The following is a 15,048-nucleotide window of genomic DNA, read 5'->3' as shown; positions in this document are numbered from 1 at the left end:
TATTATTATTATTATTATTATTATTATTATATTGCTCCCTGTATTCGTCGGCTGTGAGGGACATAAAACTTCTGGCCAGTCTTATCTAGTCCTCCCAGAAAGTCTTCATTAATTATTTTCTTGTCTTTCTCCTATTCTGGGATACTATCAGTTTTGGCCTACTCTTTAGCTACATCTGAATTTGTGTAGATTGTCGACTCAATTCCTGAATTCCTTTCTGTTATTGTTGCTATTATTATTAACACCGGTATTATTATGATTATATTATCATTACTGTTGAATGCTGGGTCACTCCTGGCTTTAAATGTTATTTTGATTATGGTCTGCCACTCTTAGGAAACAATGAGTTTATTTAACTGGTATGCTTCGTGTTTTCCAGACGGCCGCACGTTCGGTTTTGGAGCCCGTAAGCGTCTAATGATGGCGCTGCTGCCCATGATGTACAAGATGGGAGTGATGACCACCATGCTGGGAGGACTCATTATACTCACCCTCAAGGGACTCGCCATTGGTGTCATCCTGCTGGTGCTGGCCATGTCTAACTTGGTGGCGAAACTCAAGTACGGACACGGTGGTGGGTACCAGGGGGGATGGGGCCACTATCCCGGACCACCCATACATGTCCACGTCCACTCTGATGGACATGGCCACAAGCAGGCCTACAGTGGCTGGCACTCGGGAGCGTCTGGTCCTGGGCCCAGCATTCCACTGGAGTACCACCACGACCGATGACGCGTACAACTCCGTCGTCGTTCGCTACTAAGCTCAATATTACCTTCCTCTTCTTGTTACACGCTCGTACAGGAGAAAAGCCATTTTAAATAGTGCTGTTATCCTAAGCATACGAGAATTTGAACAATAGTTACGAGTGTCTCCATAATCATCCTTTATTCTGATACACCTCACCATCATATAGACCTACTATGTATAGAGAAAATAATAAATTAAGGTCTGTTGACATCATGGGTATAATGAATAGTGCTAGATGGGATTAGTTGATTTATACAAAAAGTTCTGTCTGAGATGATACTCTTTGATTTAGAAGTGTATCTATGCGCTGTAAAAAATTCTACAACTAACGTTAAGAAGAATATGAATACACCTAATACAGAATTCACGTGCATTATAGGCTACAAATCAAATTTAACGTAATTTATTGCTGTTTTAATTTCATTTCAGTATCATTTAGATTTAAACAAACATAGCGTCACACTAAGACTGTTAATTTCACATATATCTGCTCCATAATTGTTGTTGTGTTCCTTCTAAAATATCATTACATCCGTTAAACCATTTTATTGTAAGCTCTTTTGGTATGAACAATCTCTAAACATAAAAAAAGCGGAATGAATTTATTGAGAATAAATTATTCCTCTCAGATTTGATTATTTTGCTCCAGTAGGTTTTGTTTTAAAACGTGTTGAATGTAGCTTGTCGAAAGGAGACACTATTAACATAGTATTTAATAAGGACATATTTTTAATAATTTACTGTCGTTCTATCATTTTCATTTTCACGTTCATTAAATATTGCATACTATATTTTAAGCACTTATGTTGTACGAAAGTTATGTCCCAGGTAAGCATGTGTTTTGTGACATTATAGTACATTTGTTACTCATAATGACGAGAAACTGGGGATGCCTGACCTCATGCATTAATTGTAAGCTATTGTTAATTCATTAATTCATGCCCTTATTATAATTAATGGCACAATGATATTATAAGTAGAAGCGTGGAATTCCATGTTCACGTGGGTCCCCTAAGTAATTTCAATACTTAAAATGGATGATGTAATAGAAAATAATTTGAAGTGATTTGTACTATAAATGGACATTCGGTCTGAATTACTTAAGCGCAAACGCAGTACATTCGACATGCGGAAAAGTAAGATATAAGACAAGCGTAATGAAGGGCCATGCTACGGTTATACCAGTATAAACTGCTCCATCTTTCTTGTTAATCCAACTCATACAGAGAAGTCTCTTCTTCTTGTCTTCTTGGAGCTTTACCGCGGTGCAGTGTCTACTGACATGCCTAGCGCTAGTTTTGTCAATCGAAAGTGTTGTTACAGAAACTTCATGTAGCATATATATCCTCTCTCAAATGGACCAGCCACCGTTTGCTGGGTCTTTCACAGGGACGGCTTTCTAATATGCGAAAAGTCAAGGCCAGTTCGGCGACACATTGCACATCTTTCATTATGTCAGTATAAGGGCTAAGATTTTCAGGATAGACAATTTACAAATACGTATACATGATCACGAATTTTCGTGTTTCTACTTTGGGTATCACCACAACAATAATTTTCTAACGTCGTACAGCCACACGAAACCTAGTATACGGAAGCTCCATGGCATGCACAGTTTTAATGTTTCACAGAGACCGATCAGCATTCATTTCCATAGAGATATATCGTCAAAATAAACAACAAAATTGTGTTTTGAATTATAGTAACATATGTATTCAAAATGTTTTCCTTGTAGGACACTATCACCAGCACTGTGGTCACATAGCCTTTACTTAATGAATGACTGACTTTACTACAATACTTAGTTATCTCTAAATAAAGCGTGTTGTTAGAGCCAACTACTACCACAATTCAGATTTGCAGGATAGACAACTTACAAATACAAATCTTAGGATAAGGTGTTCAAGTAATATACAAAGAATATACTGCATTACACAAAAGGTACCCACGGAGTTCGATAGCTGCAGTCGCTTAAGTGCAGCCAGTATCCAGTATTGCGGAGATAGTCGGTTCGAACCCTACTGTCGGCAGCCCTTAAAATGGTTTTCCGTGGTTTCCAATTTTCACACCAGGCAAATGCTGGAGCTGTACCTTAATTGAGGCCACGGCCGCTTCCTTCCCACTCCTAGCCCTTTCCTGTCCCATCGTCGCCACAAGACCTATCTGTATCGGTGCGACGTAAAGCAACTAGCAAAAAAAAAAAGCAAAAGGTATCCAAATAACTGTTACCAGGTAACTATCTTTAGAACAAGAGAGGCAGTAAACTAAATTTAGTGAATATCTCTTCGGGACTTTTTCTAGATAAAGTCACTATCACAAATAATTACAAATAATTTAATTTTTTTGCACTATACACTACGAACTCTGATTTAAATTGCAGAGTGCTAAACAGCTCATGATAATAATTAACACATAATGGATGTGAGACATGCAAATGTAATAAATCCATAGCACCTATCACTATCCAAACGGTTCTCTGGTCAAGAACAGATGCACTATGCACGCTGACCTCAGAAAGCTTCACAAAATATTTTTCGTCGCTTTACACAGATGTATGATGATGTCTTTCTTGAAATAATATCCAGTACATCGTCAAATATTCTTTATCGAATTTCTCCTACTCTTCAATAAGTAGATTGCGAAGCTTGCAGATTGTGAGGTATGTCAATCCATGGTTGGTCAGATCTGTCTAGTTATTCTGCTTCGATATTTCAGAGTGTGTGGTCTATCAAGCCATTTTTGTTCAATTTGTTTAACTCCTCATAAGCGATAATGCGCAGGCCTTGCAGATAGCGTGATATGTAACGTCTTTGATAGCCCAATTTACGCCAATCTTTAGAGGCAATTCTGTGTAGATCATGTAGATTGTGTGACTTGCCACACCATTGCTGTTTCAATTTGTCCCACTCTTAAATAGCGATTCTGCGTAAGTCGCACAAATTGTGCGGTATATCGCGTCTTTGATAGCTCCATTTGACCCAATCTTCAGGGGTGATTCTGCTCAGATCTTGCAGATTTTGTAGGATGTCACACCATTGTTGATGCATTATGTCCCACTCTTCACTAGCGATTCTCTGAAAAACTTTCACACTGTGTGGTCTGTCAGGACATCCAAAAACAACTTGTTTTTGTAGATCCTAGGTTTCTGCGATAGGATAATATTTCAACTAAGGAGGTCACTCTATAGGGCAATTTCACCGTTAAAAAGAAAATACCTTGTCGATGCTTACATGATGCTAATCTTTCCATGGGATGTTGATTTCCCGAAATACCAACATTACAGTTCCTCTTCTATGTCATAGACTGCTTATAGAGTGTACAGAGGTTATTCAAAAGTTACCTTTCTTAGTATTTAAATGTTTAATTTATCAGATAATGTTAATCAATACACAATTACTTATCAATAGAAACAGACATATTAACTGTTAACAGTTATTGTTTTACTACGCAGAGATTTGGCTATGCGTTTTCGTTCACGTAGCTTTGAGCTTGCTGCCTCCGTCAGATGTTTGAATCCCCCCGCCAGGAGTCCTGAAGACGATTTCCCGTGGTTCCCCATTTTCACACCATGCAAATGGCCATGGATGCTACCTTCACATTTCCTATTCTCACGTCGCCGAGACCTTCCATGTTTTCCTTTCTTACAAGCTGCTTTACGTCGCGCCGCCACAGATAGGTTTTATGGCGACGATGGGAGAGGAAAGGTCTAGGATTTGGAGGGAAATGGCCTTGGTCTTAATTAAGGTAAATGAAAATGGTAAGTGTGCTTCGAACGCACTATCTCCCGGATGCAAGCTCACAGCTGCGCGCCCCAAACCGCACGGCCAACTTGCCCGGTTCCAATGTGTTAACGCGACGTTAAATCACTAGTAAAATAATATAATTTTACTGGAGAAATGAAATACCTCTTTGATGAAATTAATAGCCTAAGGGAACATCATTCTATGTGTAATAATGAAAAATGAAGTTGTGCCACTTGAAACGAGTCATTGTATTTTTATATTTTTAAATGTTATGTAATTTATTGTGTTATTTACTGTTTGTACAGAAGAAATAAATTATTTGAAATGACAACTAATATTTTCCTCATTTAGAAGAAGCCAAAAGGTTACAATGGTTCCAGATCTACAAATTCGATTAAGCACCCTCAAAACTTTACATTCTACACGGTAAATTGTGTGAGCTTTATAATTTAAAATAAACTCGTTAAAAGAGAAGTCATACATGTTCTTCAGAGATAAATTTTACTATGACGTTTGCAATAAACTCCATAAACCTCACTAAGCATAACCCTAACCCTATGGCACTACAGCCCTGAAGGGCTTTGGCCTACCAAGTGACCGCTGCTCAGCCCGAAGGCCTGCATATTACGAGGTGTCGTGTGGTCAACACGATGAATACTCTCTGCCGTTTCTCTTGGCTTTCTAGACCGGGGCCGCTACCTCACCGTCAGATAGCTCCTCATTTCTAACCATGTAGGCTGAGTGGACCTCGAACCAGCCCTCAGATCCAGGTAAAAATTCCTGACCTGATCGGGAATCGAACCCGGGGCGTCCCCTGCACACGGGGTCGGCTCACTAAGCATAAGGGCTATCAAAATAACAGTCCGTCGCAAATGGGAAGCTGTTTTCGTCATGGTCGTTTTGTGTGGAGTAAAACTGCTTTGGCCAGGCGCAAGTGAAATGTAATGCAGTGAAATTGTCCCTAGACAGCAACACATTCATAGGGTGGGACAATGTGACAACACTGGACAGTTCTGATTACCCTGTCGAGGCCTGAACACTTCCCATTTGACACAGACTGCAGTAAACCTATTTCATATTCTGAGCTAGTCCCTTGGTGTAGCGATAGCACGCCCGCCTCTTACACGAAGGCTCGGCGTTCAATTCCCAGCTGGAATGAGTGCTGGGTCGGGTTTCACTCAGCCTCGTGAGAACAACTGAAGAAATTTATACACTTACGAAAGTTAAGCATCAGCTGATCACATCGCACCTCAACACATTCAAGCATTTGGCTGGGCAGCAGTGTTCGAAGTAAAGGCCCTTAACGGATTGTATGTGCCACGGGTTTCTTGTATTCATTTCTTACTTTTAGTGTACAATAGTATGAGGCATTCTTAAATGCAAAATTCAGAATAATATGTGTGGCTCCTCATTTATGGTAAATGTGTTTTCAATTATTTCGTATGATGACGAATGTTCTTTAAGAGTTATATACCGCGCTTAGTGATTGTATCTTGTATGGAAATAATAATAGGAACAACGGTAGCATACAGCAAGTGTTGTTTTCCCATGCAGAATGAGGGTGTGGAACGTTGTATAGAAGAAGACGAAGAAGGAATGCTAGATTAAGGGCTCCAGTTCAAAGCAACAAAGATACAAATCGACCTAACCTGAATAGTGTGTTCCAAAGGCTTGCTTTCTGGGGCAAGGATGTGAAATCGACTTTGTGCACAGTCGATACTGGCAATTCACTAGACATTCCCTTTCAAAATTCCTGAATTTTTGTCTTAAAAGACTGTTAAAGATCAATAATATCTTATAAGTTTGATTTTTTTTCGTGTGGCTATTTCTAGCCGAGTGCAGCCCTTGTAAGGCAGACCCTCCGATGAGGGTGGGCGGTAACTGCGTGTTATTGTGGTGAAGGATAGTGTTTATGTGTGGTGTATGAGTTGCAGGGATGTTGGGGACAGCACAAACACCCAGCCCCCGAGCCGATGGAATTAATCAATGAAGGTTAAAATCCACGATGCGGCCGGGAATCGAACTCGGGACCCCTGAACCGAAGGCCAGTACGCTGACCATTCAGCCAACGAGTCGGACAGTATGCAATAATAAGGTGCCACTAAATCCACTTTAATATGCAAACATTTAACTTGTGTGCATACCGGTTGAGTCTTCTGCCCCTTGTTTTTCACAGCGTTAGCTAACCCTTCTAACGCCAAGAACACGAAGGTCGATGTAATCTTTTGCCTAAGTTTAATAATTTACCAAGGTCGTGGTGGTGGTGGTTGTTTTTTTAAGATGAAGTACAATTAGGTAACCATCCTCTATTTTACCAAGGCACTCTGGATGTACGTTGCAGAGTTAAGTAGTCTCTGACGACAGGGATCACATGCATACGTCATGTAGTTACATACCATATCTATCTGTCATATGGGGAGGTAAACAGGTCGTGCCAAACGATTATATTCATTAGGATATGACAGTAATGCTGAAAGCGATCCTACAGAGATAATAATAATAATGGCGTATGGCCTCCGTAGAGGCCTGGTGCAGGTCTTCTGCTAGATGGCCGACCTGCATATCTGAGAGGATGGGACCCTACCTAAGATGTCTAATATAAAAGATATCACAAACATTCAATCCCCAAGACACGCGAATTAACCATTTAAGATTAAAATCCCCGACCCGGCCGGAGAATCGAACCTGCGACCTCTTGGACTAAATGCAACATGCAAACCATATAACCATGGAGCTGCACGATACAGAGATGATTTGCTGAAACAGAAATTCTGTCAGCACATGTCAGCAGTTGCTCGCAACCGCCTGAATACAACACATTTTGGTTGATGGACATAACACGGAGAATTTGTCACCTGGCCCGCCAGACTGCCCCGAATTAATGCCATTAGACTTCTCCCTGTGGAGCCATTTGAAATAAGTAGTGTACGATGATGGAGGGCATGTAGGAATTGTCAGAGTGGTACCAAGGAATAAGTGCGGAGTGCTCGCACATTCACTGTTCGAATCTCAGCACATAGCCTACGCGTAGCTTGGAGGATCAAACACAAGGCTGCTCGTGTCGTACACAACTTCCATTGAGGTATGGATGTTTACTACCGGACTCTGTTAGCCATGCTGGTCAATATTTTGCTCTAGAGTCGATTACGTCGACATGCTCCTCTACGGTGAGGCAACAGTCAAGTTACAGCAAGCATAACGTCTGTACCACCACACAGACGGCAACCAACCGCAAATCTGTTTAAGACTGTGGAACGACGTCTGCGTACAGTACAACAGCGTCACTCTTCCGAATACACCAGGCGAGTTGGCCGTGCGCGTAGAGGCGCGCGGCTGTGAGCTTGCATCCGGGAGATAGTAGGTTCGAATCCCACTATCGGCAGCCCTCAAGATGGTTTTCCCTGGTTTCCCATTTTCACACCAGGCAAATGCTGGGGCTGTACCTTAATTAAGACCACGGCCGCTTCCTTCCAACTCCTAGGCCTTTCCTATCCCATCGTCGCCATAAGACCTATCTGTGTCGGTGGGACGTAAAGCCCCTAGCAAAAAAAATTCTTCCGAATACTTCCTTTTAGAGAAGTGCCAGTGACGTTCAGTGATACTGATGGAATTGTTTCAGAAGTTATTTAGCTTCCCCGTTAGTTGATATCTTTCCATCAGAATCGTAAGAAAACTACCTGTCCCTTATTGTAGTAATGTCCGGCTCCATGACTAAATGGTTAGCGTGCTTGCCTTTGGTCACATGGGTACCGGGTTCGATTCCCGGCAGGGTCGGGAATTTTCACCACAGTTGGTTAATTTCGCTGACGTGGGGACTGGGTGTATGTGTTGTCTTCATCACCATTTCATCCTCATCACGACGCGCAGGTCGCCTACGGATGTCAAATCAAAAGACCTGTATTTGGTGAGTCGAACTTGTCCTCGGACACTCCCGGCACTAAAAGCCATACGCCATTTTTTTATTGTAGTAATGAAATGTCGTATGGCTTTTAGTGCCGGGATATCCCAGAACGGGTTCGGCTCGCCAGGTGCAGGTCTTTCTATTTGACTCCCGTAGGCGATCTGCGCATCATGATGAGGATGGAAATGATGTAGTGTTTTCGTTACTTCGCTTTGTACTGACGATCTTGCTTCTAATAAATCTTCTGGAGAAAATATTAAACTCTATGATTTTAATTCAATTTTCAGTTGAGAAAGAAATACAAGGTTCTAAATGATTAAAAAGGCAGTGACAGTAAATAACTTGTATTTTGGTGTTAACTCCTAAAAGGTGTAAGTTGTGGGCTGAACAAGTTCAAAATTCTAACTGATATTGGCCTGTTGTGCTACTGCCCGGGTACTCGTGTAAGGAAATGTAAAAAGAAGAAAACAACTGTCTTGACAATTTTGTGGAATTCCATTATTTGAGGAAATGAAGAGTTAAGACAGACATTACAGGAAATTCAGCAAATGTACTTATAGTCTGCCATTAATGAATAATTTCTCCTTTCTTATTTAGTATTCCTCGTTAGTACCGAGTTACTTGTAGTTTAATTCCAAGATGTTCTTTTGTTGCTCAAATGCGCTACCTTTTTTGAATCTTCTATAACTGGAAAACGAAGAAAAAGAAAAAATCTCATATTGAAATAATTTTTCTCACAGGAAAGACGCTGCAATAGAAACCTTGTACAGCCCCATTTTCGGCATCCCTAAAGATGGTTTCCCGAGGGTTTCCATTTTCACACTAGGCAAATGATGGGGCTGTGTCTTGATAACGCGGTGCGACATAAAGAAAAAGAAACCATTGTACAAAAATGTAGAGCTCTTATTCGCACGGTGCAGAGAAGTAGTTCCGTTTAGATTGCGAAAATGTTGCAAAGGAAAACAGATTATAGTGTCTTCAAGGTGAAATGCTTATACTGAGATCAAAGTAGGGAGTATAGAGAATTGCATCTGCTCAAATTCGTTTTAATCCTAAGAGTTGATCAAAGTAACAGCGGTAGTCTTGATGTATGATTATATAATCTGCTGGCTACAGGAATGGCATTTCTACGGACAATACTATACTAAACAAGAAGGAAGAAGGTCCGACCTGGAATGATCGACCACAATATCCAAGGAAAATAACTGCTGTTTTAAATCAATGCTTTAGCAACGTTGAAATTTCCTCAATATGTAAAGAGAATAGTTCCACAAATAGGCAAGGAAAAGTAACAAAAAGTCGAGAATGTAAGGGACCTAGAGGCTGGCGAAGCAAAAGTTGGATCGTTGATACAAGGAACCAGGACGGATAAAAACAAATTTGTATCAGCAGAAATATAGGGTGTGTCCACCTTTGTGTTGTAGTGGTTAGTGTGATTAGCTGCTACCCCCCCCCCCCCGGAGGCCCGGGTTCGATTCCAGGCTCTGCCACGAAATTTGAAAAGTGGTACGAGGGCTGGAACGAGGTACACTCAGCCTCGGGAGGTCAAATAAGTAAAGGTGGCTTCAATTCCCACCTCAGCCATCCTGGAAGTGGTTTTCCGTGGTTTCCCACTTCTCCTCTAGGCAAATGCCGCGATGGTACCTAACTTAAGGCCACAGCCGCTTCCTTCCCTCTTCCTTGTCTATCCCTTCCAATCTTCCCATCCTGACACACGGCCCCTGTTCAGCATAGCAGGTAAGGCTGCCTGGACGAGGTACTGGTCATTCTCCCCAGTTGTACCCCCGACCAAATATCTCACGCTCCAGGACACTGCCCTTAAGGCGGTAGAGGTGGGATCCCTCGCTGAATACGAGGGAAAAACCAACCCTGGGGGGTAAACAGATTAAGAAAGAAAAAAAAATAAAGGAAAGTTAGGGTGAACTGTTCCGGATGCCAAGATGTGGTACAGCATTGATGACGACGATCAAATTAGAAGTGTTAATATTCTTCAAAACGGACAGTAATACAGACCATCTTCAAAGAGATGAAACTGAACTGCTCGCTCCTTACACAGATTGTCTGAGTGATCTAAAAGTTGACCAAAGTGGCTCTCATGCAGTTGGCAAGAAGTTCGCATGCAAGTGTTGAAGTCTCTCACGGCTTGGCTCCATTAACGTGTCGTACACGTAATGAGAAGACCCCATTTCCGGGCCGCCTGGCACTCTGACTACTGCGAATATGGAGCGGTGACGTGCCTTAGATAATTAGTCAAGCGGGTCACGGGACATTCCGGAACTTTCAACCGACACATTCAGGTTGAATATACCTGCCAATATAAGTCAATGAAATACACCATCCTCCACCCAGTTGCCGCCAGAATATATTTAAATTGAAGGAATACCTATAATTTTCACTGTAATCTAATCTAATATATTCCTGTTAATTGCCACCATAACTTAATTCAATGTAGGCATGTCCATTATAATCTCAAGACTAATTAATGTATTCCGGAGAGATACTTAACACGGTCAGTAATTCGTCAACCAAATTGGTCTATCTTGTTGGTAGAAAACCTCTCTGGCACTATTCGACTGATATTGAATTACGCAGGAAGGAAATTTACAGTATAACTTAAATTTAATGATCTATGTCACTAGCAACGGAATAAGAACGGCTAAAGAAAGTGAGAACTCAGATCGACATACAAAAACAGTGAAAATTGGTCTTATTCTATCGTTATTCTGCATTGTTGATATCAATACTGAATAAAGACTTATATTCAGTTCCATTGTTAATGTTAGTGAATTCATTGAAATTTCTTCGTACACACAATAACTTTGGAATCTGATTTCACCTCCTATTTCAATGATCGCGCGTAAGATGGTAGCCTGTATTGTTTTTAAATTACTTCATAAGTTTCCTCTCACATACCACCAAATAAATAAATCAATCAATGCTGATCTGCACTTAGGGCAGCCGCCCAGGTGGCAGATTCCCTATTTGTTGTTTGCTAGCCTTTTCTTAAATAATTTCAAAGAAATTGGAAATTTATTGAACATCCCCCTTGGTAAGTTACTCCAGTCCCTAACTCCCCTTCCTATAAATGAATATTTTTCCCAAATTGTCCTCTTGAATTCCAAGTAAATATAATACTATACCAACAACTATCTGAAATCTAGATCTAGAATATTGCATAGAAATACATGCATACATACATTATCATTATAGACTGTTGTGCCTGTCAGCGTTCAGTCTGCAAGCCTCTGTGAATTTACTAAACGTCGCCACAATCCTCGATTCGCAACTAGTGTTGTGGCCTCATTTAGTTCTATACCTCTTATCTTTAAATCGTTAGAAACCGAGTCTAACCATCGTCGTCCTGGTCTACCTCTACTTCTCTTACCCTCCATAGCAGAGTCCATTATTCTCCTAGGTAGTCTATCCTCCTCCATTCGCCTCACATTACCCCACCACCGAAGCCGGTTTATGCGTACAGCTTCATCCATCGAGTTCATTCCCAAATTAGCCTTTATCTCCTCATTCCGAGTACCATCCTTCCATTGTTCCCACCTGTTTGTACCAGCAATAATTCTTGCTACTTTCATATCTGTTACTTCTAACTTATGAATAAGATATTCTGAGTCCACCCAGCTTTCGATCCCATAAAGCAAAGTTGGTCTGAAAACAGATCGATGTAAAGATAGTTTCGTCTGGGAGCTGACTTCCTTCTTACAGAATACTGTTGATCGCAACTGCGAGCTCACTGCATTAGCTTTACGACACCTTGATTCAATCTCACTTACTATATTACCACCCTGGAAGAACACACAACCTAAATACTTGAAATTATCGACCTGTTCTAGCTTTGTATCACCAATCTGGCATTCAGTTCTGTTGAATTTCTTACCTACTGACATCAATTTAGTCTTCGAGAGGCTAATTTTCATACCATACTCATTGCACCTATTTTCAAGTTCCAAGATATTAGACTGCAGGCTTTCGGCACAGTCTGCCATTAGGACCAAATCGTCAGCATAGGCCAGACTGCTTATTACATTTCCACCTAACTGAATCCCTCCCTGCCATTTTATACCTTTCAGCAGATGATCAATGTAAACTACGAACAGCAAAGATGAAAGATTACAGCCTTGTCTAACTCCTGTAAGTACCCTGAACCAAGAACTCATTCTACCATCAATTCTCACTGAAGCCCAATTGTCAACATTAATACCTTTAATTGATTTTAATAATCTAAATTTAATTCCATAGTCCCCCAGTATGGCGAATATCTTTTCCCTCGGTACCCTGTCATATGCTTTCTCTAGATCTCTGAAACATAAACACAACTGTCTATTCCTCTCGTAGCATTTTTCAATTACCTGGCGCATACTGAAAATCTCATCCTGACAACCTCTCTGTGGTGTGAAACCACACTGGGTTTCATTCAAATTCCTCTCAACGACTGATCGCACCCTCCCTTCCAAGATACCAGTGAATACTTTGCCCGGTATACTAATCAGTGCCATACCTCGATAGTTGTTGCAATCCTTCCTTGCTTGAACATTTTAAGCAAGCATGGAAATATAATTATTTCAATGTACGAGAACCATTAGCATTGGAATTAAAGCTGAAAGGATCCATGCATTCTACGTTCAACCTGTACAGTTTAATTTGAACACGTGTTCTCACAGAGGTCGTGCACTAGGCTATTTGAAACCTGAGTCATTGTAATAATTTCGAGAATCAAACTACTGTACGACCAGCGTATCTATTCAAGAATTAGATATTTGAATGCTTGAAGATTATCAGGGTCACCAATTGATAGTTTAAATGGTACATAAAATTAATCTTTTATATAAGATCCAATAAAAAAAAAACCAAACCCCATGGCACTACAGCCCTTGAAGGACCTTGGCGTACCAAGCGACCGCTGCTCAGCCCGAAGGCCTGCAGATTACGAGGTATCGTGTGGTCAGCACAACGAATCCCCTCGGCCGTTATTCTTGGCTTTCTAGACCGGGGCCGCTATCTCACCGTCAGATAGCTCCTCAATTCTAATCACGTAGGCTGAGTGGACCTCGAACCAGCCCTCAGGTCCAGGTAAAAATCCCTGACCTGGCCGGGAATCGAACCCGGGGCCTCCGGGTAAGGGGCAAGAACGCTACCCCTACACCACGGGGCCGGCATGATCCAATGAATAATATTATATAATAAATGAAGTAATACATCATGCAGTATATTGTGTGCACTGTAATACTATTGGTGTTTTTGTGGTATAAAATCGAAGTCTGCCTGTGGCTACTTCTCCATGGAAGCAGCACTTTTGCCCCTGTCTCTTAGTAAAGAGACTGAACACTGGCTTGACGTATGAGTGGTTCTGAGTAATGACATTCGGATCACGACTACAGCACCTGGATCTTACGAAAGGTGACAGTCGTGCTGCAATAGCACTTTCTGGCCTAGTGAGGTAAGCAGTAGCAAACTGGACACCTCATTGTACCTTGTACACCTCACCAGTGTACGAAGGGAGGTGTTCACAGTCATTTTAGTAAAGAGGGTGCGATCAACGGTGAAGAGCAAGTTGGATGAAAACCAGTGCGGTTCCAGACCACAGAGGAACTGCCAGGACTGGATTCTCAGTACACATCAAGTAATATGCAATATTGCGAAAGAAGTAGAGAGTTATGCTTTGCGGATATAGCAGAGAACCAAATGGAAATATATTGGCCATGCTGAGGAATTAGACGCAGTTACAAGCAATGCTGATAATCGGATCGTAGTGAAAACTGTATAGGATGAGTAGTGGTAACAGGTGTAAGAGAAGGTAATCGGTCCCAGGACTGACAGTACGTAAGTGAATTTGTAATCTTATGTGAGAGCTGATGTCGTTAACAGAACGAGAGGATGATTTCACATGCATTCAGGCCGCGGCCACCTTGGTGACGAGTCTGTAAAAACATCTCTGCCATGAAACGTGGTTCCTATCTCATCTTTTAACTCTTCAGCCCAGAGGTTGGTTGTATGCTCACATAGAATCACTAAAGTTATAGGGAAACGGCAAAAACTGATGGTGGTGGCATTTATTGTTTAAATGGGTTCATTTGGAACTTTAATGCACATATTTATTTTATGTACCATTTAGAACATTATGGTGACCCTTATGACATAAATAATCAGGTGGAATAGAACTTTACGTTTTCGTCGTGGTAGGAATAAGAGTTGTCCAATTTGTCTCATGTCTTCTCTTTCACGAATCAATATATTCAACAACTAATCATGATTCGTTACGGGCCTGCATTACTGGTTCCAGTGCTTGTTTCGCTGAAGAAAGTGAGATGCTTTTCTAACTAAGTCAGGCCACACTGAGTCAGACATGGCTCACACTATACCGGGTCTCTCATCCAGTCATTAGCCTTGTTACGGGGATACCCGTAGAGCAGAAAGAGGTTAAAGAAGGTGCCGGGGTGAATGGGTCTAACTATAATATCAAGGATTGATTTAAAACTTCAACAAAGGTTATATTTCTTTTAGAACTTCAAACTTAACAATTTTTCATAACAATGAAACATCAGGTACAATGACAATCTTAAAAATAAGTCCAGGAAAATCCAAGATTAGTGAACATTACAGATCCTGGGCTTCAAGCCCCTCGCTTTACAATGTCTGAGCTCC

At 41.2% G+C, this 15,048-nt stretch overlaps 1 protein-coding gene across 1 annotated transcript in view; it reads left to right on the top strand.

Moving 5' to 3' along the window:
- The window catches only part of LOC136874737 (uncharacterized), a 37,024-nt gene extending 32,213 nt beyond the window's left edge, over positions 1 to 4,811 (top strand). The window contains exon 2 of the mRNA XM_067148405.2: positions 380 to 4,811. Coding sequence (XP_067004506.2) covers positions 380 to 732 — 353 coding nt within the window. The 3' untranslated portion in view covers positions 733 to 4,811. The remainder of the gene's footprint in view (positions 1 to 379) is intronic.
- Positions 4,812 to 15,048: the final 10,237 nt, after the last annotated feature.

The sequence above is a fragment of the Anabrus simplex genome, chromosome 5 (genome assembly GCF_040414725.1).
Source record: "Anabrus simplex isolate iqAnaSimp1 chromosome 5, ASM4041472v1, whole genome shotgun sequence".
NCBI lineage: Eukaryota > Metazoa > Arthropoda > Insecta > Orthoptera > Tettigoniidae > Anabrus > Anabrus simplex.
This window is presented reverse-complemented; position numbering and strand designations above follow the sequence as displayed.